This window comes from Harpia harpyja, chromosome 11, assembly GCF_026419915.1.
Source record: "Harpia harpyja isolate bHarHar1 chromosome 11, bHarHar1 primary haplotype, whole genome shotgun sequence".
NCBI lineage: Eukaryota > Metazoa > Chordata > Aves > Accipitriformes > Accipitridae > Harpia > Harpia harpyja.
The window spans coordinates 6,350,594-6,375,587 of NC_068950.1; the positions used below are offsets into that span (position 1 = coordinate 6,350,594).

General features: G+C 40.2%; 1 protein-coding gene across 1 annotated transcript in view; it reads left to right on the top strand.

The window, feature by feature from the left end:
- LMNB2 (lamin B2) overlaps window positions 1-23,074 on the top strand; it is a 42,527-nt gene extending 19,453 nt beyond the window's left edge. The window contains exons 3-12 of the mRNA XM_052800949.1: window positions 5,225-5,381; window positions 6,036-6,161; window positions 8,637-8,807; window positions 11,652-11,777; window positions 11,976-12,196; window positions 12,820-13,108; window positions 13,853-13,960; window positions 14,849-14,968; window positions 16,375-16,476; window positions 17,727-23,074. Coding sequence (XP_052656909.1) covers window positions 5,225-5,381; window positions 6,036-6,161; window positions 8,637-8,807; window positions 11,652-11,777; window positions 11,976-12,196; window positions 12,820-13,108; window positions 13,853-13,960; window positions 14,849-14,968; window positions 16,375-16,476; window positions 17,727-17,768 — 1,462 coding nt within the window. The 3' untranslated portion in view covers window positions 17,769-23,074. The remainder of the gene's footprint in view (window positions 1-5,224; window positions 5,382-6,035; window positions 6,162-8,636; window positions 8,808-11,651; window positions 11,778-11,975; window positions 12,197-12,819; window positions 13,109-13,852; window positions 13,961-14,848; window positions 14,969-16,374; window positions 16,477-17,726) is intronic.
- Window positions 23,075-24,994: the final 1,920 nt, after the last annotated feature.

Genomic DNA, 24,994 nt, shown 5'->3' on the forward strand with positions numbered 1-24,994 from the left:
ATCAGTAGCTCCCCTTGATCCGGCGGCCTGTAGTAAATACCAACCTCAAGGTTCCCTTTGTTGCCTCTGTTTCTAATTCTTACCCATAAGCTTTCAACCTGCTTGTAGTTATTCTTCAGAGACAGCTCTTCACAATCTATCCATTTCTTGATGTAGAGGGCAACCCCTCTGCCCCCTCCTTCCTCACCTGTCCCTTCTCAACAGCCTGTAGCCATTGATAACCGCGCTCCAGACACGGAATTCATCCCACCAAGTTTCAGTAATGGCAACTAGGTTGTAGCTTTCTAGCGGCATGGTGGCTTCCAAGTCCTCCTGTTTGTTGCCCACGCTGCGTGCATTGGTGTAGAGGTACTTCACCTGGGCTGTTGGCCATGTCACCTTCTTAGAGGAACACACCTTAATGCCCTTGAGGTATTTCACCTGTGTTTCCCTGTTGGGTCCTGTTACCTCAGGAGCCCCTGGCTCATCTCCGTAAGACTTCCAGAGTGCTCCAGTGTACCCGGCATGTCTCAGAGCAACAGGCTGAAGGCCCTTGCTGGCACCCCGTCCCTCTAACCTTGGCGTGTCATCCCACAGCTTGTTATCGGCAAGCCTGATATTATCTCCTTCCCCCTTAAAGTCTAGTTTAAGTCATGTTCAACTGTAATTTCTTTAGAGGGCGCTTTGTCATAGAGTTAAACTAGTTTTGGTTCCAAATTACGGATTCATCTGCAGAAGATAGGGAGGAGTTGTTTGTTAAGATGTTAGCATCCATATACATTTCAATTCAGTTTGCAAATGAATAAAGGGATATATGATTTCCTGACATTACAAGTAGGATTCAGATGGCTGAACAATGTCTCTTGTACTGTAGACATTGTCAGTTATCCTGTGCTATGGTATGAACCTCCCACAGGCCCTTTTTGTGTGATGTGTGCCAGTACAACGTGGATGTTGCAGATATCCCAGATGAAGCATCTAAATCTTATCTTAACTAAACTTAAAAGGGTTTCCTGTGAGGGACGTCTTCTGGGAAAATATCTTAATTTTCCAATCATTGCCTTCATTGTTGTTATAAAACTGCCTGTGTTTTTTATTTGTTTTTGTGTTTGGGGGGGGGGTTCGAGGGTGAGTTGGGGGGGGTTTTGGTCTTATTCACAATACACATATTTGTCATTATCCTTTACCATGTTATTTGATCAGCAGTCAAGTTACAATCAATGATCAGGTTTCAAATGTAAATTAAGAAACAGAAACCACGCTGAAGTAGGGGCCTTCACACTGCTTGGGACAATTATTTTGCAATGAAACCTAGTAGATGGAATTGTATGTGTTTGTTATTTACAGCTTTTACTTTTGTTGCAAGATGCCAGTAAAATAAGAAAGAAACATCCTGAAAAGAAATTGAACATCAGACTTTGGGGGGGGAGGAGCGCCTTTTTTTTTTTTTTTTTTTTTTTTTCTTCTAATTTGAAAAACCAACCAACCTAAACATGTGTGGTGTGATTGATACTCTAGAGGGAAGGGGTGCCATCCAGAAGGACCTTGACAGGCTAGAGAGGTGGGCCTGTGCAAACCTCATGAAGTTCAACGAGGCCAAGTGTAAGGTCCTGCACCTGGGTTGGGGCAATCCCAAACATGGATACAGGCTGGGCAATGAGTGGATTGAGAGCAGCCCTGCAGAGAAGGACTTAGGGGTATTGGTGGATGAAAAACTGAATATGAGCTGGCAATATGTGCTAGCAGCCCAGGAAGCTGATCGCATCCTGGGCTGCATCAAAAGAAGTGTAGCCAGCAGGTTGAGGGAGGTGATTCTCCCCCTCAGCTCTGGTGAGACCCCACCTGCAGTCCTGCATTCAGCTCTGGAGCCCCCAGCATAAGAAGGACATGGACCTGTTGGAGCAGGTCCAGAGGAGGGACATGAAGATGATCAGAGGGCTGGAGAACCTCTCCTATGAGGACAGGCTGAGAGAGTTGGGGTTTTTCAGCCTGGAGAAGAAAAGGCTCTGGGGAGGTCTTATAGCAGCCTTCCAGTACCCTAAAGGGGGCCTACAGGAAAGATGGGGAGGGACTCTATCAGGGAGCGTAGTGATAGGATGAAGGGTAACAGTTTTAAACTGAAAGAGGGTAGATTTAGATTAGATATTAGGAAGAAATTCTTTACCGTGAGGGTGGTGAGACGCTGGAACAGGTTGCCCGGAGAAGTTGTGGATGCCCCATCCCTGGAAGTGTTCAAGGCCAGGTTGGATGGGGCTTTGAGCACCCTGATCTAGTGGAAGGTGTCGCTGCCCATGGGAGAGGTGTTGGAACTAGATGATCTTGAAGGGACCTTCCAACCCAAACCATTCTAGGATTCTATGTATTTTACAACATGTACAATGCATACATGTATGTACAATTAGTACCTTGAACACAACTCATGAATTTAGAATTTTTTCTATTGAGCCAAGTTTCTAACTAGGTTCATAAAGCAGTTGGATAGTTTCACTTTATAAAAAGTGAAATATTTTTAGGATGTTCTTAGCACTGTTTATATGATATAAGGAACAGCTTAACTTTTTAGTTTAAAGATGTTTGTATCAGGAGTAGGGACATATTTTTAAATCTAGGATTAAAATATTGTAAAAATAAACATTCTGATATCATTCTGAAGCAAGTATGGTTCTTTCCTATATGTTATACAACAGCTTCCAGTGCTTTTGTGTGCATCTTTATCTGCTTGACAAAACTTTTGACTGCTTGACAGAGGGAGGGGATGAGTGGAGGAGGTATAGATGGGAACATTTAATTTACTAGTGAGGTGCACAAGACTGCTGAACCAGACCTGTGTAGTGATCAGGGTGCATTCAGTCATAGCAGAAGTAACTTTGATGGCCTGGTTAAGGAAAGTCTCCTGTCCTGATGTTCATGAAATGTCTGTTCATATCTTTACCAGTGTCACAGGTCCCCAGGTCAAGCAAAGCCTGGAGGTAGATGCATGTAGGCCTCATCCATCCGCTGCTTTTAGCGGTATTCCTGCTTGAGCTGCAAGATCCCAGCTCTGAGTTGTGTGACTGTCTTGCTGCGGCTTCCTCTGCCTGCTACCCCACATGGTCACTGAAATATTTCCCTTGAGCAAACTTGGCTGCCTTCTGGAAAAAAGAGCTCTAAAGAGTTACCCTAACCTGGTGTCTTCAAAGAACGTTGGCACACCTCAACAGGCACATTGACTGCTGTTTGTAACTTCCAGGCATCTCGGAGACCCCCAAAAGCAGGTTGCACCTTTGTAAAAACTTCTGTCAATTTTTTGCATGAAGACAATAAACCGGGCTGAAGTTATACATACAAATAAAAATGTGAATGAAGGCAGCTTGGAGTGTCTTCCAGTGTCAGTGTTCATGAAGGAGCAGAAGTTACTTAACACTGTCAGGAATTCTTTATGGTGCTTTGTCAAGCTGTACGTTGAACGCTTCTGTTCATTCCCGTCTCCCTGGGAATACTTGCATGCTGCCTGGTTTCTGCGGGTGGGAGGAATCTATGGGCTGTGTAAGCATACACTGCTGATCATACTTGGTGTGAAGTGGCATTTGACCTTTAGGTACTGCACAGACAGAAGGTTTCCAGATCTGATTGTCTGACACACATGCGTAATGGCTTGTTTTACTATGCGACACATGTGATGCAGGGGCATGTGTCTGGAGTCTATTTTGAAGACTTTCTAGTTGCTGCTAAATAACTGTCTTTTAAGTAGAAGTCATGTTTTGTCTGTATGTCTCCTGCAAGCTGCTGAGCTTGAAGACACTGCACATATGTTGCAGAACAGGATTCACAGTGACAGATTGGATAAATGATTAAGAAAAATTGGTTACAGTTAAAGGAAAACAAATTCCAAGACCTACACCAAGGAATGCAGAGAAAACACATGAGCCTCATAGCTAGAGCATATTACAAAATAAGTGTGTCTGTTTATTCTGTAGTTAGAAAAAGATGCACATCATGCTGAAGCATGTAAAGAAATACTGTCTGTAGGGCACACCAATAGCCCATAAAGCAGGATTTTTGTAAAATAATTCTGGGCACTGCGTTTTGTTAGAGTTATGGGCAAATTTGAAATTCAAGAGGACAGTACAAGTGATCAGAAGTTTGGGAACCAAGACTCAGGATTTGAGCAGGGGTGCAAAGTTTGTATAATCTAGAGCAGTGGTTTTTAGCTTTATTTTCCTTTGCAAATGTTTTTTCCATGTTTGGAGTTGCAGATGAAATAGAGAGCTTTTTAAAGCCTATAGGTAGTAGGACTCCTCTTCAGAGTTATTTCTGCAGGCCCTTAAAAACAGCTCACTTGACCATAGGTTGAAAACTTCAGATTTATAGAAGAGAAGTTTGAGGAAAGGGATGGAGAAAAATGAATTTGAAGATGGTTTAAGAGAAGAAGACAAAAAGTCATTCCCTGCATTCTTAGTGGTGTGAGACTAGAGTAGTGAGCTTAAACTGCAGCAAGGAAGGATTACTTCACATAAAACAGTTTTCTAATAACATAACGACATACACCTAGAGAAGCTGCAGAAAGTCAGTATGTTAGAAGAAAAGGTAGACAAATACTTGGTGGGCACGAGGAAGATGACCTTGATGATTTCTGTGAGTTGGATATAACAGCTGAAATAATCATATTTAAAGTGACGAGAGTTGCTTTGCTCATAATGAATACTGCTGAAGACATACTGGTTTATTCCTGAAAAGTGACCACATTTCCATGGTGGATTACTTTACTACTTTGTGTGGGAATACATCCTAGAGAATGGGCTTGGCCATGTCAAGTACAAAACACTGGGGTTGCTTATGGGCATCTTTGGGAGATGCATATGCTCTGCTTCTTGGGGGCTGTAGTCCAAAGTGATAGATCTCAGCAATTAATGTGCTGTGCAGCACTGAGATGAACAAATACGCTTTACGCCTTGTGTGTAAAGCAGCTTTATTGTCATCTCTTAGCTGTCAGAGTTGCCTTCTTGTTTTTCGCTTGCCTGCCCATGATGTATGTTCTTCTTTATTAGGCAATGCATTTAGAACACATTGGTACAAGCTGTGAGTTTCAAGAAGTGTTTATGATTACTTTTATTAGCCGCATTTGCAGGTTACTCTAGGAGCCACCTAGTGATACACTAACCCTAATAAAATGTGTATAAAACCAAAATATCTGTAGTTGTAACCAGGACATGCTCAAGATGTGTGTGCAGCCACGTATAAATATAATTAACTTTTGTTTTTTCAGCTACAAGAAGAAAGATGCAGATTTGTCTGTGGCTCAGGGTCGCATTAAGGATCTTGAAGTGCTGTTCCACAGAAGCGAAGCAGAACTCAATACTGTCCTCAATGAGAAACGCAGTCTGGAAGCAGAGGTGGCCGATTTGCGTGCCCAACTTGCTAAGGTATGGCAGTGAATGCTTCCTTGCTTTAGCACAGGAGAGGCTGCATATTGTGAAATTTGTTATTTTTCTTTGCAATTAGTTTATAGTCTGAACTTCATTGATGCAGCTTGCTTACTGCTGAAGCTTTGCCTGCCACTCTTGGATATGAAACTAAATTGTAAGAAATTTCTGTAAAACAACTAAAGCAACATGGTGTTTTAGAAATTTTGCTAGTCAAAAGCTTTTATTTAAACATTTCTGGTAAGTATTTCTATATTCATGAGATATCAGGTTACTAAATGTTGTCCTTTGTAAGGTCCTGCATAATTTTAAACTTATGCTGGAGTACGCAGTGGGGACTATGCTAGCAAGAAAAAGAACATGCAACATATTGTGCTTGAGGAATTAAAAATCCTTAGCTCCATTATACTGTATTGAAATAATACTATGTTTTAAATAACTGGTATACAAACATGAAAGCTTGTTTTAAATATTTGTAAGCGCACACACTTTTTTTCTTTTTTGTTGTTTTTTTAGGAAAATCAGTGGCTTGACATTAGATTTGTTGTTGTGAATAATTGGTCCAAAGATGTCAAATGAAGACCATAAAGGGATTATGGATGGAAAATAGGGATCCAGACAAAATTAAATCTTTTCTTTAAAATTCTTTACTAGGCTGAAGATGGTCATGCTGTGGCTAAGAAGCAGTTGGAGAAGGAGACACTTATGCGTGTGGACCTGGAGAATCGGTGCCAGAGCTTGCAAGAGGATCTGGATTTCAGGAAAAATGTGTTTGAGGAGGTATTATCAACCTAGTAATCTTATAGTCTGAGGTTTATGTAGCTTTTATTCAAACTGACTATAAGCAATTACTAACTAGTCCAGGTAGGGAAAATCAGTATTATCGTTGCTATAAATGGATTGAGTAATAAAATAGTTAAACGTTTTGCAAGAGTTACATGGTAAATCAGTGGCGGAGCTGGCATGAGAGCCAAGTGACAAGGGTATTGTTCCATGGGCAGGTGAGCTAATGTAGCAGCTGACTGCTGTGGGAAAGGAAGAGTCTTGTTCCCTCTCTCTGGACCTGGTTGCATGGCCCTGCTCCTTACTTGAACCAACTTTGGTGATTGTTGGACATGACTATAACCTGTTTTCATTGACAAGAACGGTATGCAATTACCTTGCTTTTTGGAGGGGTAGTTTTCTGCCTGTTTAGCGAGTTGAGTTGGCTCATGGTGGTTCTAGTAAGGCCCAAAGTTTTTATAAAGTAAATAGTGGGAATGCACAGGTGGCTATTAGGAAAGGGAAGCGTGACCTTCTCTCTGTACCAGATGAAAAGTGTTACATCAGTTTATTCCATCTTGGGAAAACCAACTTGGACCTTTGGTTCTTCTGCAAGCTCATTCAATTAGTGGCTGCTGAGCAATTGCTACATGCTTCTGCCCTCCATCTCACCTATGCTAGCTGTGATGTTTGGCTCACCATGTACCAAGCCATATCAGCCTGATTAACTAGTAAAATACTTAAGGTTTTTTTGTTGAGTTTCATTTTTGCTAGCTTAGTGGCTGAGTTATGTCTTACCACGGAATCAAATGAGTGCCCAGGCTGGATTAAGGGATGACGCAGGGCTGTGTGGCTAAGGACAGGGGCTGGACCAGGGCAAAGAAACCAACCAGGTAGGTTACCCTGAGTTGTACTGACCATTGTCTCACTTCCATGCCCTGGAGTAGTTGGATTGCTGCACAGGACTGCAATGACAGACCCTTGCTTGGTTGTAGGGCCTTAAAATAACTTTGCTTCCTGAGGAGAATTGTGTTGCTACTGACTAAAGGTGAAGGTAAATGAGACAGCAGAAGCTAATCTTAAAGCTTGCTATGCTGAAGTGGGGGTGTTCCTTTAGCCATCCCTGTAGCTCTTCGATCCTTGTATGAACCAATTCAACACATGAAGGAAAAAAGGAACTGGTTTCCTTTAGGTTAGTGAATTCATTTGGTTCACTAAAGGATCCAAAGCTCCATTAGAGTTAGAACATCGTGATTGGGAGTGTGGCAAGTGCTTATTCTAGTGGTGTTGAACTGCTAGATCAGCTCATCCCTTCACCTGATACTTTGTAGTCCCCCATGATATTTTTGCGGCCACGGGGTGGGGGGTCATTGTCTACACTTATGAGAGACTGCTGCTTGATAGTTTTCTTGGTGTAAAAATTCACCACAGAAGGGAAAGCTTCTTCTACATCACATCAGGGCACATTGCTGTGAGTAGGAGGGCATGTTTCTAAGAGTCTCTCTTTAGATGTATAGCATTTCTGCAAAGCAACTAGTGAAGTCACTCTGAATTTGTGTAAGTCTGCTATGACTCTAGTGTAGGCATGCAAAGTGAGCCTTGCTTCACTTGCCTGGTATTCCTTCTCATGGCTTTGCTGCTACCTTCAGGCCTCCTCCCAGTACTCAGAACTGCTCCCTTGTTGTTTGTCCTGCCCTGAAGGGAGAAATCGTTTGTTTCTCATGCCGTGCATTCAGACCTGGCCAGGTCTCTGTAGGGCTCAACATGAATAAGTGCATGAGTAAGTCTTACCTCACTAGTTTGGGACCAGTGTTCTAGGCACAGAGAACTCGTACTTCTCTAAAAATGAAAATTTCTTAGTACAAACTCTGACCAGAAAAAATCGTATTTGTGTCTTCAGGATTGTTTGGGTTGCTGCTTTATTACTAACATAATCAAAATCTAATGAGTAGAGGTCATCCAGTATATAGAAAAACAAAGATCTGCATATGTTTAAAAGTGAAATTTGAAGATGCAGTTTTTCTTCTATAATGATTATTTTTTCAAGATATATAATGATCACAAAAGGTGTTCATTTTTATCTGACTCCTTGTAGACTGCTATTGTAATGTAGGGATGTATATTGAGAAGGAAAGGGTTTGTAGTGCAGCACATGGAATCCCTCTTTGCTATGTAAAAATTAATGTTTTCTTCTCTCCCCCCCTTTTGACTTTTGTAGCATAAACCAGGTCCTTATTTAACCTGTATATGGATATTTCTAAACCTGTTTTTTAAGTCAGATCACTTTTAAGAATTGTATCCTGCCAAATGAGAACGGTAACTTGCATCTGTTAGTACGTGCAGCAATTCTTAGGCTTAAATGCCTTTAGTACTGCAGCTCCTATACACTAAATAATTAGTACTGAAATAGTTAATTGTTGTCTGAATGTAATTGCTTGTACTGTTTACCCTAAAGTGGGAATTTGTCCCCTTTTTTTCTGTGTGTGTGTGTAGGAAATAAGGGAAACAAGAAGACGACATGAACATCGTTTGGTTGAGGTGGACACTACTCGCCAACAGGAGTACGAATCCAAAATGACTCAGGCTCTGGAGGATCTGCGAAATCAACATGAGGAGCAAGTCAAACTGTACAAAATGGAGCTTGAGCAGACCTATCAGGCTAAGGTAATGACTGCTATCCACAGCACTGTCTGACAGGAAGTCCAGTTGGTGAGATAAAACCATTTCCATCAGCCCTACTGTCTTTAAGGAGACAAATAATTATAAATTGAAGAAGCTTTGTCCCAGTGTTCAAATGCCTCCTCTGGTGCTTGTGCGCAGATGCTTTTACAGGGAGGTTGCAGCCAGAGGTAATAGCTAGGAACAGCTTTAGCGAAGAAATGCCAGTTTGTGAGAAAACACAGGGAACTGTTGGTCACTGCAGAGGGGGCAGTGGGAATAGTGGATGTCACACAATAGCTGATTAGACAATGTCTTCTGCTCTAAGGGAGTTTTTTTCTACATGTCAGTAGATCCAGTTCTTCCTCCAAAATGGAGATGGTGGAGGAGGCTTGCAATAGGTGCAATATATTGGCTCTAGGAAGCTGGAGGGATGGGTGGGAGAGCTTGGGGAATGGGTGCATTTCAATATGGGCTTTTGCCTGGATGCAGTGAGCTTGCAAACTAGTAGGCACATACTGAGAAGGGCTCCATGTCCAAGGTTGCACTGTCATTTTACTCCTACTGTGGCCTTTACAATGTTCTTACTAGCCCCAATACTCTTTGAAATGTGCGTAAGCCTTATCACATTTCAATGATGTAAGTTAGTTCTGGATTGGAAAATTACTAGATGCAGTTGTGGTTTCATTGGTGGCCGGGAAACTTCAGGCAAGGTATTGGACCTTTCCTGACCAGCTTTGGTGATGAAAACCATGGTATATAAATGGGCAATTACAGAATCATGGAATGGTTTGGATTGCATGGGACCTTTCAAGGTCATCTAGTCCAACCCCCTGCAATGGGCAGGGTTGTCTCCAACTAGATCAGGTTGCTCGGAGCCCGTCTAACCTGACCCTGAATGTTTCCAGGGATGGGGCATTGACCACCTCTCTGGGCAACCTGTGCCAGTGTTCCACCACCCTCGTCGTAAAAAATTTCTTCCTTATATGTAGCCTGAATCTACCCTCTTTCAGTTTAAAGCATTACCCCTTGTCCTATTGCTACAGGCCCTACTAAAAAGCATGTCCCCATCTTTCTTACAAGCCCCCCTTAAGTATTCAAAGGCTGCAATAAGGCCTCCCTGGAGCCTTCTCTCCTCCAAGCTGAACAACCCCAACTCTCTCAGCCTGTCCTCCTAGGAGAGGCTCTGATCCACCCCTCTGATCGTTTCTGTGGTCCTCCTCCTCTGGACCTGCTCCATGTCTTTCCTGTGCTGAGGGCTCCAGAGCTGGACACAGTACTGCAGGTGGGGGTCTCACCCCTAGAGCAGAGTAGAGGGGAAATGTGAACATAGGAGTAATTTAATCCAGGAGAATGCTTCTTAAACCTATTTGCACTCTTTTGGTCTATCTGCCCGTTGTCGTGGATGAGTGGAATGCACCTCATCAAAAGAGAGAAGCAGCAATATTGTTTTATTGAGGTAAACCAATAATTTGACAGAGTCCAGTAAGTTCGATGGAATCTAACAAAGTTTAACAGCGGTTTGACAAGGTTTAGTAAGTTTGATGGCAAGGTTCACCTTATTAATTACTGCATGGAAGGAACATGCAAAGGAAGATTGCATTAGAATGATTCATGCAGAGACTGGAGACTCAAAGAGTAGGGAGAACCCTCCCGTTGAGTCACGAGGTTCAGAGTGGACCCCCTTGCTTTCTAAACTCTCTTTTGGAGCCTAGGTGCGTGTGGATCCAATTTTAGTCTCAGACTTGGTCAATGGTTTATGTCTAATGGAATTATCCATACAATGTTTTCAATAGGATTGAATAGCTACATGAATTAGTAATATTTCATAGTATTAATTCAGCATGCTATCAGTCACTGGATCTGTCATGTGTAAGGGATCTCTCTGTCTTAGGTAAGGAAGGATCTCTTAGTCTCAGGTAGGGAATCTCTAACCTTGAGAGGCATCCCTGGTCAAGGGGAGAGTCACCTGGTGTGCAGTCCAGCTGCCATTCAGGGAGAGCTCAAATTGGGCCCATCCTGATGGTAATATTTACAGGATGAAGTAGTTGGCTGCTAGTCAATAGTATAGACAAGATAGATGTCTTCATTTTAGCTCTGATATCCTGTTCTGTACTTTGGTTATCTTGGACTTTTTGGTTTCGAAACCACCTTTCAAAATATTTTTCAAGACACCTTCACTCCCTTGTACGTGAGGCAGGGGCTTTCCAGCTAGCAAGTTCATCCCAAGGATGTGAGGCCTGTTGCTCCTTAGTCAGCCTGAACCAAAGTACAGCTAGGAGTCAAGTGTATCTATCACACCTGTGCAAATACTGAGTTAGCAAATCCCAGTTCATCCAGCAGTGGAGACATGGGAGGAGTAGCAGCTTTGATAGTAAGCATCAAAATACTGTCTCTGGCTTAGGAAGTCCCTGAGTTGCAAATGGCCAGCTGAGACATAATACCCATGAAATATTTTATTGAGGTTAGTCCCTGGGCATCCAGGGAACTGTTAGACCAGGATGTGAACTAGGTAGCCTTCTCTGATCCAGTGTGATTGTTCTTATGACAAACAGGCAGATAGTGTGAACACATGAACCTCCGTTTTTGGAAACTATAAGGCTGCTTGTGTAACGGAAAGGCTAATAGACTATTTTTTTTAATAGCATAAGCAAATCCTGTAGGGATAGGACTGAAATAGATTTTCCTGGTCCTTAGGGCATTTCCTTCATGTTATGGAATTCTTATCTTAAACTTACCAGATTCCCATCTAAAATTATTTAACGTGAAATAGCTTCTATTTTTTACCAAAAGGATATTTGCAGGATATCTAACTCAATGCAAGTGACTTATATAAAACTTGCCTTCCAGCTGGAGAATGCCAAACTGTCCTCTGACCAAAATGACAAAGCTGCCGGTGCAGCTCGAGAGGAGTTGAAGGAAGCTCGCATGAGAATAGAAGCTCTCAGCTACCAGCTTTCTGGCCTTCAGAAACAGGTAAAGGGAATAAATTTTCTTTCATCTCTAAAACAGAGCACTGTATTGTTTGTATATATTAACATTTCTGTCCCTTCATATTTTCTGAATTTTACGGAGAGAAATCTTTGTGTTCATTTGGGAGGGAGATGAATTTTTAACTTTTTTACTGTACCCACATAGATGCCAACTGGGTTTTCCATTGTGGTGTCTACCTAGGCTAGTGCAGCAGAAGATCGCATTCGTGAATTGGAGGAAATGATGGCTGGTGAGCGGGAAAAGTTTAGGAAGATGCTAGATGCAAAGGAGAGGGAAATGACAGAAATGAGGGACCAGATGCAGCAGCAGCTTACAGAATACCAAGAACTGCTTGATGTTAAATTAGCACTGGACATGGAGATCAGTGCTTACCGAAAACTCCTGGAAGGAGAAGAGGAAAGGTACGTATAGATTCCACATTCTTTTCTTAGGACTAGCAGGTGTTATTTTCATTTCTTATCCTTTTTTTTTTTTTTTTTTTAAATAACCATTTGTGCAGGAATGCCCAGATTTTGTTTCACTGAAGTCATATTGGCTTCACACCACAATGTGTTGCATGGAACACTTGCAAGTGTTTTCATCTGAACCCTGTCTTTATTTTGGTTTTTATAATGGTCTCAGGGTACAGTGGAATATATCATTCTGTGCTTGACATTCATCTCCTCTTTTTATTTAAGTGCTTATACTTCTGCATTTTCCTGTTTTTAAATGATGTGATTTTAAATGATGTGGCCCAAGAATAGTGTGTTTAGCAGTAGATATACTGGAGGGGAGTGTTAAGTGATCTGTGTTGCTCTCATGAGCACTGCTTTCCATGTCACATAATCATGCTATCAGAAAATTTCTCAGGGATGGGTAGCCCCCCCCACCTTCTGTTCTAAGCAGTCCTCCCAACACACACAGTGAGGCTGCTTTCAGCCTTGGGGCATATTACAGTCTGGTTACTGAGCATATTGTAGCATTATTGCTTTGCGTGTAGTTCCTTGGATGAGTTTAATTAAAATGCTTGCTTCGTTGTGTTAAGGTTGAAGCTCTCTCCAAGTCCCTCCCGTGTTACAGTCTCTCGGGCTACCTCCAGCAGTAGCAGTAGCAGTACTTCACTTGTTCGCTCTTCCCGAGGCAAGAGAAAACGTATTGAAGCAGAGGAGCTTTCAGGCAGTGGAACAAGTGGAATTGGCACTGGAAGTATTAGCGGCAGCAGTAGTAGCAGTAGCTTCCAAATGTCCCAGCAAGCTTCAGCTACAGGAAGTATCAGCATAGAAGAGATAGACCTGGAGGGCAAATATGTTCAACTGAAGAACAACTCGGAGAAGGTAAGAGTCAGCAGAACTCCTAGAAAACAAGGAGGAGGAGCTAAATTGAAATGTTACACAGCATTTTGTAGCACAAGTAGGTGGAGTCACTTGGAGAGCAGGAGCAACATCTCAAGGTGCAGCATCCTGCAATAATTAACAGGGGCATTTGAAAGTTGAATCATAGAATCATAGAATCATTTCGGTTGGAAAAGACCTTCGAGATCGAGTCCAACCATTAACCATGCCCCCTAAACCATGCCCTGGAGTACCCTGTCCACTCGCTTTTTGAATACCTCCAGGGATGGTGAATCAACCACTTCCCTGGGCAGCCCATTCCAATGTTTGACAACCCTCTCAGTAAAAAAATTTTTCCTAATATCTAACCTAAATCTCCCTTGCATGTTACAGTGTACTAGCATGAGTGTAATGTTTGCTGCAGGAAGAGAACATAGTTTGTGTCCCAGATGTCTAAACAAGTGTGCTGGTACCTTGCTCATGTAAATAGCCTTTCTGGCTCTAGCAAAACTTTTTTGTGTGCAATTTGTATCTTTGTAAATTTTGCTGAATGACCTCATGGGATTTACATTTTAGACTATTCACGGGTATAGAAAAATACTTTCAGGTTAGAATGCAGATGTCTAACAACCATGTAAATAAATTTATATTCACATTATTTTAATAACAAAGAGACCTAGAGAAAGCTCTGATGCCTGTTTGCTCTGTTTTGCTCACCCTAAATAACTTTATGACTCTCTCCATTAGGATCAGTCTTTGGGTAACTGGAGACTGAAAAGACAAATTGGAGATGGAGAAGAAATTGCTTACAAGTTTACTCCTAAGTATGTCCTCAGAGCTGGGCAGACCGTAACAGTAAGTTATACTTAGAGTATGTCAACAACATACTCTTTTTTTGATGCTGTGGCAGTTGTAAATCTGACGTTTGGTACAGCCTGATTTGGTGTACAACTTTTGGTTTCTTGGATCTCACTTAAGAGGAGCAGGATTTCAGCTATAAAAATGCAGAACAGAAATTGAATTTCTATATTAGCACTTAAGTATTTAAGACCATTCCAGGCCCAGAGAAAGTTGAAGAAAAAGGTATTTTGGGGGGTGGGTCAAGGGCTGTTTGTTTTCAAACACCTTTGCCCAGGTTTGGAACACTAATCCTGCTCAACCTCTTAATAAAATAAATAACATTTCAGAGCATTTGTTCAGTCTAGTAGACTTGAGTTAAGACTAGACGTTCTCAGCCTTAACTGTAGTAGAACAGCTGCTTTTCTATAATTTTGTATTTTATTTTCCATCTGCAACAGATTTTATTTCAGAGGAAAAAAATGGCTTTCTTTTATCAGTTCCAGCTATTTCTACCTAAGTATCAATTGCTCCGATACATATAAAAGATTGAATTGATAAAATACAGCTTGCAGCGTATGTCTTGACTCCATACAGTATAGTCATTGAGACAGTGGTAGGAGAAATATGTATATTTCTCAGAAATAAATTCAGAAAAGAATTGATGACTGCAGTATTAGACAATTTTTTTAATCTTTTGTTTTGTTTTATGGCTAGTGTTACTTTTTGTTGTAGACTGAGAATAATATCTTACTACAGGTAATGGTGTAGGTAAAAGCAGGGTAAAAGTGCCATTGGAATTCAGAAACAACTGGTATGTAGAGAGGAGTAGGAGAATTAGGGGGTTCTGTGTATTTAAAATAAAATGTGCGTAAGTAGCTAATTACAGAATGTCTTTCTCACTAGATTTGGGGTGCAGATGCAGGTGTATCTCATAGCCCCCCTTCTGTTCTCGTGTGGAAGAATCAAGGCAGCTGGGGCACTGGAGGAAATATCCGCACATACCTCGTAAACTCTGAAGGAGAGGTAGGCTGTGTCTGTAGAAAAAAGGCTGTGGGTGGGGTTATCTCCCAAACTCTTTAATTTTGGGGGGTGGGGAATGGCAATGAAATCCTGATTTTAAGATGTCCCTAATTGTCTTCTAAAATAAGACAGTTTATAACACTGAAATAATTAAATATCTGTAAGTATCTCTGAGATTTCTGGGAAATTTTGGAAAACTGTGATGATCATCCTGATTACATCCATAGACTTTTTTTTTTTCCTATTTTAGAAAAATAACCTGCTAGTAGGATTTTTGTTTGGAATTTGAGTATGTATTTTCAGAATAGACAAAGAAAAAAAACATTGCTGGCAATTCAAAGTTACATTATGTAGTACCTACAATATTCTGGGGTGCAGTGTAGGAAGATAGCTGTCCTTGCAATGTTGGAAGTATATCAGGAGTTTTCATTTGGCACAGGTTCCTGTCTATTCTGCATTGTCCTACATCTGCCCACAACTGATTTTTTTTAAAACCATGCCTGCAGAAAACTTGCAAGGGAGGATTGTGCTTTGGCCGTTATTCATAAATATGCCATTATCCCAGTGATCTGATAGAAATAGGAAAGTAAAACAGACCACAGTTGTATCAGTTTTCATGCTGCCTTTCTTGTTGGCAATTCTGTGGAAGCACTTTGTGCAGGAAGAGCAGCACAAGACAAGGTAGGAGGGAGGGTAATTTGTACAAGTAGAAAGCTAAGTGGCTTAGTATTCAAATAGAAACAGTTAAACTAGTGTCTGAAAAAATTTCAAATCCATGTCTGTTACCACTGTGGTTACCTTTAGTATCCCCACTTAGAAGCGTATGTTTAGCGTGACTTTTTCCACAAGTAGAAATTTGCATATATGATTTCAAGGGTGTAAGTGTACAGAAGAATTTCTTACTACTAAGAAGTGTTAAAAATAATTCAGTAATAAAGGAAGCTTCCTGGGGTTTTAGAATTCTTTTTGGTCCCTGGTTTGGAAGACTGTCCTGATAATTGATATATGCAATTAATATAGAATATTTAGTAGAAATTAGGAATATTCTTAATGCTGTGTAATCATACTGAGAAACTTTAGTTTCTCATGGTATATTCAGACAACTCCTAGCTGAGTCTGCTGTAAGCTTGTATAAAATGGACTAATGACCTCGGCTGCTTCCTCTCAGATCCCTAGGTAATGAAAGAAAATTCCTGAAGCTAAATTACATTACCATGCCTTTTAGTGGATAGAAATAGGAATGTTGTTGTGGTTTGCAGGATATTACCAGTATTTGCTTGCAGAGCTAATGTTAAATCTAGGGCAAGTTGCTTTAAACCCTCCAAAATTTAATAGGGGTATTATATTGATGGTATAGCAAAAACTTGAGAGACACTACTGGCCATCTCCTTATCTGTCATTTTGTGTAGGAAGTTGCAGTGAGAAGTGTTACTAAATCAGTAGTCGTGCGAGAGAACGAAGAGGAAGAGGATGAAGCAGAGTTTGGAGAGGAAGACCTTTTCAACCAACAGGTAATAAGATGCGGACCAGATGTTTAAATTGTGCCTCATTGGCTAGATTAATCAGGCATAAGACTTAGGGGGTTGCCTTCAACTTTTGCTAGCTCTGAGCTTCCTGGTCCATTTCTCCAACGGATGCTTGCAGAGGATGATTTCAGAATGGCTTGCAACCCTGCAGCATTGCTACAATGCACAGAGAGTAAAATGTGAGTGATTCTTCCAGGAATTGCTGCTTGAATCAGTAGTGGTACAGCTCAAGCAGTGGCTAACGTCAGGTCAGGATGGCAGGGTATCTATGGAAGCATGCAACAGATCACAGATTTACAGCACTGCAATGACATAGACTATTTTTAGGGTTAGTAAGATTAGTTTTAGCAGTCGGTGTTCCTCCCATTCCAGTATTTGCTTCTTTATAAAAAAGAGTCTGTGGGATTCTTGCTGTAAGCAGAATATAACCATTGGGTATAACCATTGGGAAATACAACCACTAAAAACCAGGAAAGAGGGAGTGCTTCTGTTGCTGCAAGCTTCAGCTTATTGGTTTATTTCTGATAGTATATACCTGCTACATCTGAAATAAACTTGGCTTTTCTTAATAATACCACCTGTATGTTTTCATAACCCTTACTTAAGTACTGTGAAATAACTGACCAGCAGTTGGCAGAGTGAAAAGGAGAAAGATACTTCATACAGGTGATAGCAGAAAATATTTAAAATTTATTTCAAACTCAAGCGATTTGTTCTCCTGATCAGTGACCATTAGTAGCTCTTTTCACAAAGAACTCATTCTGTGCAGGCTTGAAGTTGAGTTCTGAAAGTTTTTTTTGGTCTCCAGGAGATTGAGCAGTGTATTTGTAGTATAAAGCAACTGAAACAGAAACTTTTTTTTTTACCCAAAGAAGGAGCTACGCAGCATAGATCTCCATCAAATGGAAACATCCTTTGAAATAAAGGAAGGAACTTCCTGTTCTAAAGCTAATGACATCATGATTTTAATTTGTCATCTGCATCAGTGTTGAAAGTATGGAGATTATAACCACTCAACCCACCATAGAAAACCAGAACTAGAGTAGCAGTGTCTTAATCCTGGCAGTGGACTGTGACGTGTGCTATGCGCTATGCTTTCTCTATAGTTTTGATGTTCCCCGAGTGTAACTAAACTACAAAAATATGCTTTTAACAACTGATATGATAACCAGAGTCTAGGCTTACAATATGAAAAGCTAGTAAGATTGAGTTCAACTATGTCTGTCTTATTTTAGGGGGATCCCAGAACAACCTCTAGAGGATGCTCAGTGATGTGAAGAAAGAAAAAAGAAACTATTACTTGCTATTTTTTTTTTCATTTATTTCCTTTTATTTTTGCTGTTTTTTTCCCTCCAGAGCCACTGAAAACTATTTTTATATGCATCATCTGATTTCTTTGAAGCTTATTCCTTGGTACCTTTTTATAAAAAAAATTCAAAAAAAAAAACCTTTACTGAACAAAACTGCCAGAATTTTTAATAGATTTCTTTATTTTTCCCTCTTTGTTGAAACACTATATTGGAATACAGTATTTTTCCCCATACAGAGTTTAAAGTCTTATGTACAAACCTGCAGCAGAAAAGAAATTTTTAGCTAAAATGGGATGAGACTCCTTGAGTATATGGTAAATCTATAATTGCATAAATAACCAGGATAACTTAAAAAAAAAAAAAGTTTCAGAAGCGTGTTCATCTGCACGTCCCCAGGAGAGATTCACAGTAGTGTTTCCTCCATACTTTAAGAAACGGTAGTATCTTGCCTGGTATCCTCAGCAGTGCCCAGCTTAGGAAAATTAGACCCCAAGTTCATGAAGAATGCTACTCCACCAATGGAAGTAACAAAGGGAAGCTGCATTTTAGACATTCTTGGCTGAGGACCATGGCATCTTGTCCTACTCCAGGGTTTGACAGCCTAGTGGTAAAAACATCTGAGTCTGTCAACACCTTAGCTCCATATCATTATTTCAGAAGATGGAGAATAATAGGTTCTGCTTACTGAATATATACACCATCTTAAGGTATGGAAGTGTCAAAACCAGAGGTTTAGCTGTTTTGTTTTCAGGGGATTTTTACATTGTCACAAATGAGACCTTATTAAATCATGGATGCAAGTTGTGATATACAGTATTTATGATGTTAAGCATCATGATTTAATGCTTTTGACATATCTAGCATTAAACAGAATGATTAAGATTTTAGATGTTAAAAATATTTTCACTTTTGGCAATGATAAATATTGGGGATTTTAAAGGTTATCCTGTGTAAATGTTGACTTTTAAAATCAGAGCTAGATGCAGCTTGTTCATACTTCTCTTATATTCAAAGGGGTATTGTCAGATATCTTAAGGAGCAGTATTTGCAAAATACTACAGAAATAGTTTAATGACTTTTTAAAAAAGTTAAAAGGAACTGCTGCTGTTCAGGACATAAGCATTACTTTGCAATGTTCAAATGCTCAAAGTAAAGTGTAAGAGTGAGTGAAGGGAGAATGATGCTTTTTATAAAAAATGCTTTGTATGAGTAGCAGGTGATTTTTATTTCAGTATGATGCATTTCATACCTGACAATGTCCTTTTAGCTTAAGGTTTCTTCTGCTGCATTTCTGTGAAGATAACTCTGACTCCCATAAGGCTTAGTATTCATATAGTAGTGCATCTTTAAGCACTAGGAAAAATACTTGACTGCTCCAAAGAATGTATTGGCTACTGTACAAGCAAATGTTTTTTCCATTGATTATTAGTTTGGATACAAAATTTGGATACCGTTTGATGCCAGCATAGAATCCTGTTTTTACCTGCACTCTTGAACTCTGATCTTGTCATTCAAATAGTTTAGACTCATCAAACAAGCTACAAGGTTTGGATGTTTTCGGTGGCTTTTGGACATTATGTTCTCTGAACAGTATTGTGACTGACAGATGTAACCTAGAAAGTCAGTATAGTGGCTTTGACTGATGGCTTTGTAATGCAAGCAGGGTGGGAACAAATGGGGTTTTTTTAGGCTTCTGGATTTATTTTGCCATTTAAAAATAAATCAAAGATGCTACTTTTCTCTATTTGAGTGGGATGTCTGAATTACTGAATAGAAATTTAGAATTATGTTTTTAGTCCGTTATCAGAAGATCCATTACAAAAAAGCAGTTTGAAGATTTGGCTATTCGGGCTAATGGGATAACATTTTTGATGTACTTGGCCGTTTTTCTAACGTAATTTTCCCACTCTGCTTGAGTAGAAGGTTAAATATGTAGTAAATCATGTCTATCTCTCTGTAAAATGTATCTAGTGAAATTATGTTTCTCAGACATACTGTTATCAATTACCTTTTCTAAATTTGTTGTTATGCAAATGAATGCAATCAATGTGAAAGTGTTTTTGCAATGCACCTTCCAACCACTGGATAGCATTTCCCTTTCTGACCCACAGCTTCTATAATATACTTACGTAATGTTTAAGGGCTTTTTGCTTTTTTTCTAAGGATCTGTATTTATTTTTTTTTTACATTGGCCAGTTTTCAGATTGCTTATTCCTCTTTAAGATTGTCCTGTAAATGTAAGATTGTTCTGTGATCTTAAATACTAAAGCAATGAGTGTGTAGTTAATTTGCATTTTTTCTGTGATATTTTTTTTTTTCCTCTGTAAAGAATGGGCTAGGAAAGGCAGCTTGAATGAGGAAAAACCTCTTGCTACTTGAGCCATAGTTTTCTTAACAGCTACTGTATGGGGAATGTATCTTCTTGTAGCCTTAAGGACTGGTGCTTGCAGATCTTCTGTGATGAGCATTGTGCCCTTCAGTAAGTCAGCAGAATTTGTCCTTAGATTTGGAACTGTGTCCTTTTAACTTTGGAAACAGTTTATTTTATTCTTCAGTATCAGTTTAGGTATAAACAGGTGTTTATATAAAACAGTGATTGACATAGTGGGAAAAGCTGAATGCCAACAGTCTAAATCTGGGTGATTCTGTTGCCACAGTGCTTCTAAAAGGCTACTAAAAATATGAGAATTCCTAGCTGTAAATTACAAGACACAGAAAAACTACTGTATTCCACTTACCTTCTTCTTGTGTGTGCGTCTTCTCTAGATGCCATCCTTTCCTCTTGCTTTTGCTGCTGAGCTTCAGTGTAACAGCACTATCCCTTTAAAGTTGGTGTTCCATACTGGGAGGATTTTTGGCTTTACCAAACCAAAAAGAATTGTTTCTTTCTTTTTTTTTTTTTTTTTCTGTCTCTCAAGGATTTTTTTTTTCTTCAGGATAATTAAAGCTTTTTGTTTAAATAAAATCCAGTGTCCCCTTGCCCTCTTTTCCTATTTGATCCTGTATGTGAACCATTCTTGAAGAAACTGGAGGATAGTCAGCATTTCTACTCCAGTGTCTGATATCAGGTGTAGACCTTGAAGGAGAAATAGATTTGACTTGTCAGGAGAAAACTGATTTTAAGGCTTCTCTGATTAGGGAAATTAACCAGTACAGCTTTTATCAAAGTAGTTACTTGAGTGTAACTACCTGTATGGATGTTCTTATTCAAGAAAAATAACCAAGCAACTTTATTCTGGATGAAACAGTAAAAATGATTCATAAATGATTCTCACTGGTTAAGACGGAGAAGGAATAACGGCATAACTGCAGCAGAATAGTTAAGCCAATCATTTCATTGTGTAGATCATAACATAATTTCATATAAAATGATAAATGCATACTACCTACTCCTAAGTTCGTACCATGTGAAAATGTGTGTGTCAGACCACGTCCATCCGTCTGCAGAAGTGCCGGTAACGTGGCGTCCTGCAGACTGAGATACGGTTACAGAGAGCCTCTGACATTTCATGCCACTTCTTTCTTCCTTGCTTCTGTATTTGTTACTTTATCTGTTGTGTTGCAGTGACTTATTCCAAGTAATAGAGTGGCTATGATTCCTTTGTTGCTGCACAGCTTTATTTCCCAGTCTACTTAGGTTAGTTCAGGACTCTAGATTTTCCCTGACAAAAACAATAGTTTACACTGATGGATTGATCACTTGCTTTCAGCACCATTTTGCCATTAGATGGGAGTTGGCTGGCATATTTTGTGTTTGTAGCAGGAACCAAAAGTCTCAGGAAGAAAATAAACATCTGCTTCCCATGACCTGCAATGTAAAAGCCAGACGAGCTTGTCTGCAGCTTGCATTAGTCATGAAAATAGTATTGCAGCATGAAGCAGACTGTACTGTGAAAGGAGATCACTTAATGTGCATGTTTATCCTTGAGCAACAGGACACCTCATGTTGAGTTCAGGGATCTTACTTTTTTTTATACTCTCTTTTTTCTTCTTTTCAGTGGTCATCCTGTATAAAGGCCCTTTAACTGCAACCTGAACAGAGGTTAGTTAGAAGAGGCTTGTAGAAACCCTCTCTACACCCCAGAACATTTGAGAATCTGTTTCTTTTGTATGCATCAGAAAGATTTTGATGCTGTATGAAAACATGAGTGCTGTTTTATATCTCTTGTAGCCACTTCTCTCACTTCCTCACTGTTAAGCCATTCTGTCTCTTCTTTCTGTATCTTCTTTTGAAAGTCTTACCTCTAAACAAAGGCATATCCATATTTGATACTGGATTTTATTGCCACTGTTGGGTCCAAACCCTGTGTGAGCAGGAAACAAAGCCTTGTTGTAAACCAGTGAGTGGAAGGTGAGATAGTGATTGCATTTTTCAAAGCATTGTTTTAGCTGAATGTCAAGACAAATTATATTGGAGAGTTTCTTTTCTCACTTAAAATGGCCTGGGAAACAGAATTTTTATTTGCCCTTCAATATGCTTAGCTTTAAACCAGTTTAAAATAATTTAAAAGTGGTTTGTTTTTTTTAATACAAGACCATATTTACATGCAATTATTACTTGTAAACATAATGCCTTTCTTGAAATGCTAAGGTCTAGAGAGTGAAAAAGATGCTTAATATTGAAAGACTCTGTTCAGAGTAGCACAAGCAGTGAATCGACTTGGAGTTCAGGAAAATAAAATGTGTTCTATTGAACTTCCAAAATTTTCTAGTTAGCTTTTAATGAAGTGATGATTCCGTGTTGATAAGATAGATGTTATTGTGTGTTACAGCTACCCAGATCATCATTACACTAAAATTACAAGCAATAAGCTATTTTAAACAAGTTTAAGCCAAAATGCTTTCCATTTGGGCACAAAATACAGTTGAACTCTATTTTCATAACAGTGATGCCTTGTGACTTGAACTGTGATTTTATTTTTTTATTTTTATTTTTTAACACAATCTTTATTTGGATAGCTCTGGTTCTAGGTCACTGGTCAGTTTAACTGACCACCTCCGGTCAGCTGCTGCAGATGAGTTTTTGGAAGGTTGAAGTTTTTAAGGAATTGTGGAAAAGGTTGCAAATTGAAATACAAAGACAAAGTTAGGAAAATGTTCACATGGAACTTACAAAAACTACATAATGATCTAGACTTTATCATTTCAAAGTGGGTTTTTTTCTTTTTAGAATATGCATGCCAAATGTCTTGTCTTTTTCAATGATTTGTAATATACATTTTATGACTGGAAACTTTTTGTACAACACACTCAAATAAATGTTTTGCATTTTGCTTCCTTCTTTCATTTAACCAACACAGAGGCCACGTGGGCCGTTTGAGATGATTCATCCCAGGGGACCTTCCTGTGTGTAGAGAGATAGGGGACAATGAGCTATCTGCACTCCTAAAAGAGGTCAGCTGAATTGTGTGGCGTGCTCCAGAAGCAAACGAATGCTTTTCTTTAAACTGTACTCAGACACAGTGCTCACGGAAAGTGCTGTCCCCTCTGATGAATAGCACTGCTCGCAAGAAAAGCAGAGGGCAGAACTTGAGTAGCTGGAGCAGATAAACAAATGTCCCCTTCCTTTCTTGTCACCCTACTTACCTCTACAGCCCCTGCACTGAAGGGATTGTTTCCATTTAGCCCACTTGATCCTGACTTGAGAGAACAAGAGCAGATACTGAGCCCCAGCAGAGATTGCTTCTTAGGAACTAGGAAATGGGCAGAAGCATTGCTCTGAGTTGCCATGTTCGTTGCTAGCCTAGCTCAATTTTCAGTCCACTTCTTTTCACTAGTCTGTACTCACTATAAAATTGTACCATTGCCAGCTACCACATCTTTAGCACTAGTTGATGATAATTCTGTGAGGTGTAGGAATGGTTTCTTTTTCTAATGGACAGACCCACAGACAGGACAATACGGTTTACAATATTCTGTCTTCTGAGTGTGGGCTCTAGCTAGTGAAGATGAGAGTAGTTTTGGCTCTAGCTCTGATGTAATGCTCCATTCCTTGTCTCATAGAGATAAGCACCGATCTCCTTTCTGCACATAACATCTACTCCTGAAAAAAGCTCCGTAGCTGTGTGGTCTCCCATGTGCTTCTACCAACTCCCACAGCATTCTTACATTCTTACTTAATGGGGGATATACCATCCTGGAATCAATGCGGGCTTTGAGGGTATGAGCCTCTTACTTGAGTCATCTAAGGCAGAGGGAACCATCGTCATATCCTCAAAGAGAAAATTCACTAGGGAGTTGCTCTGTGGAGGGAGCCCATATCATAATGCTCGTATTTCATATCAGGATGTAGTTATGCAGCATTTTTCTCTGTGGTAAACCCAGTTTAAGTCCCTTCCCCTTGCCTCAGTGTGTGGGGCTGCACTTAAAACATGATACTCAAATGCTGTGCTGTATTTAACCAGCAAAACGTCACAGGTCTGGCAGACGCTCCAGCCCAATGCCCAGCCACCCGCATTCTGGAGGGATGGGTGGGAGAGCTTGGGGAATGGGTGCATTTCAATATGGGCTTTTGCCTGGATGCAGTGAGCTTGCAAACTAGTAGGCACATACTGAGAAGGGCTCCATGTCCAAGGTTGCACTGTCATTTTACTCCTACTGTGGCCTTTACAATGTTCTTACTAGCCCCAATACTCTTTGAAATGTGCGTAAGCCTTATCACATTTCAATGATGTAAGTTAGTTCTGGATTGGAAAATTACTAGATGCAGTTGTGGTTTCATTGGTGGCCGGGAAACTTCAGGCAAGGTATTGGACCTTTCCTGACCAGCTTTGGTGATGAAAACCATGGTATATAAATGGGCAATTACAGAATCATGGAATGGTTTGGATTGCATGGGACCTTTCAAGGTCATCTAGTCCAACCCCCTGCAATGGGCAGGGTTGTCTCCAACTAGATCAGGTTGCTCGGAGCCCGTCTAACCTGACCCTGAATGTTTCCAGGGATGGGGCATTGACCACCTCTCTGGGCAACCTGTGCCAGTGTTCCACCACCCTCGTCGTAAAAAATTTCTTCCTTATATGTAGCCTGAATCTACCCTCTTTCAGTTTAAAGCATTACCCCTTGTCCTATTGCTACAGGCCCTACTAAAAAGCATGTCCCCATCTTTCTTACAAGCCCCCCTTAAGTATTCAAAGGCTGCAATAAGGCCTCCCTGGAGCCTTCTCTCCTCCAAGCTGAACAACCCCAACTCT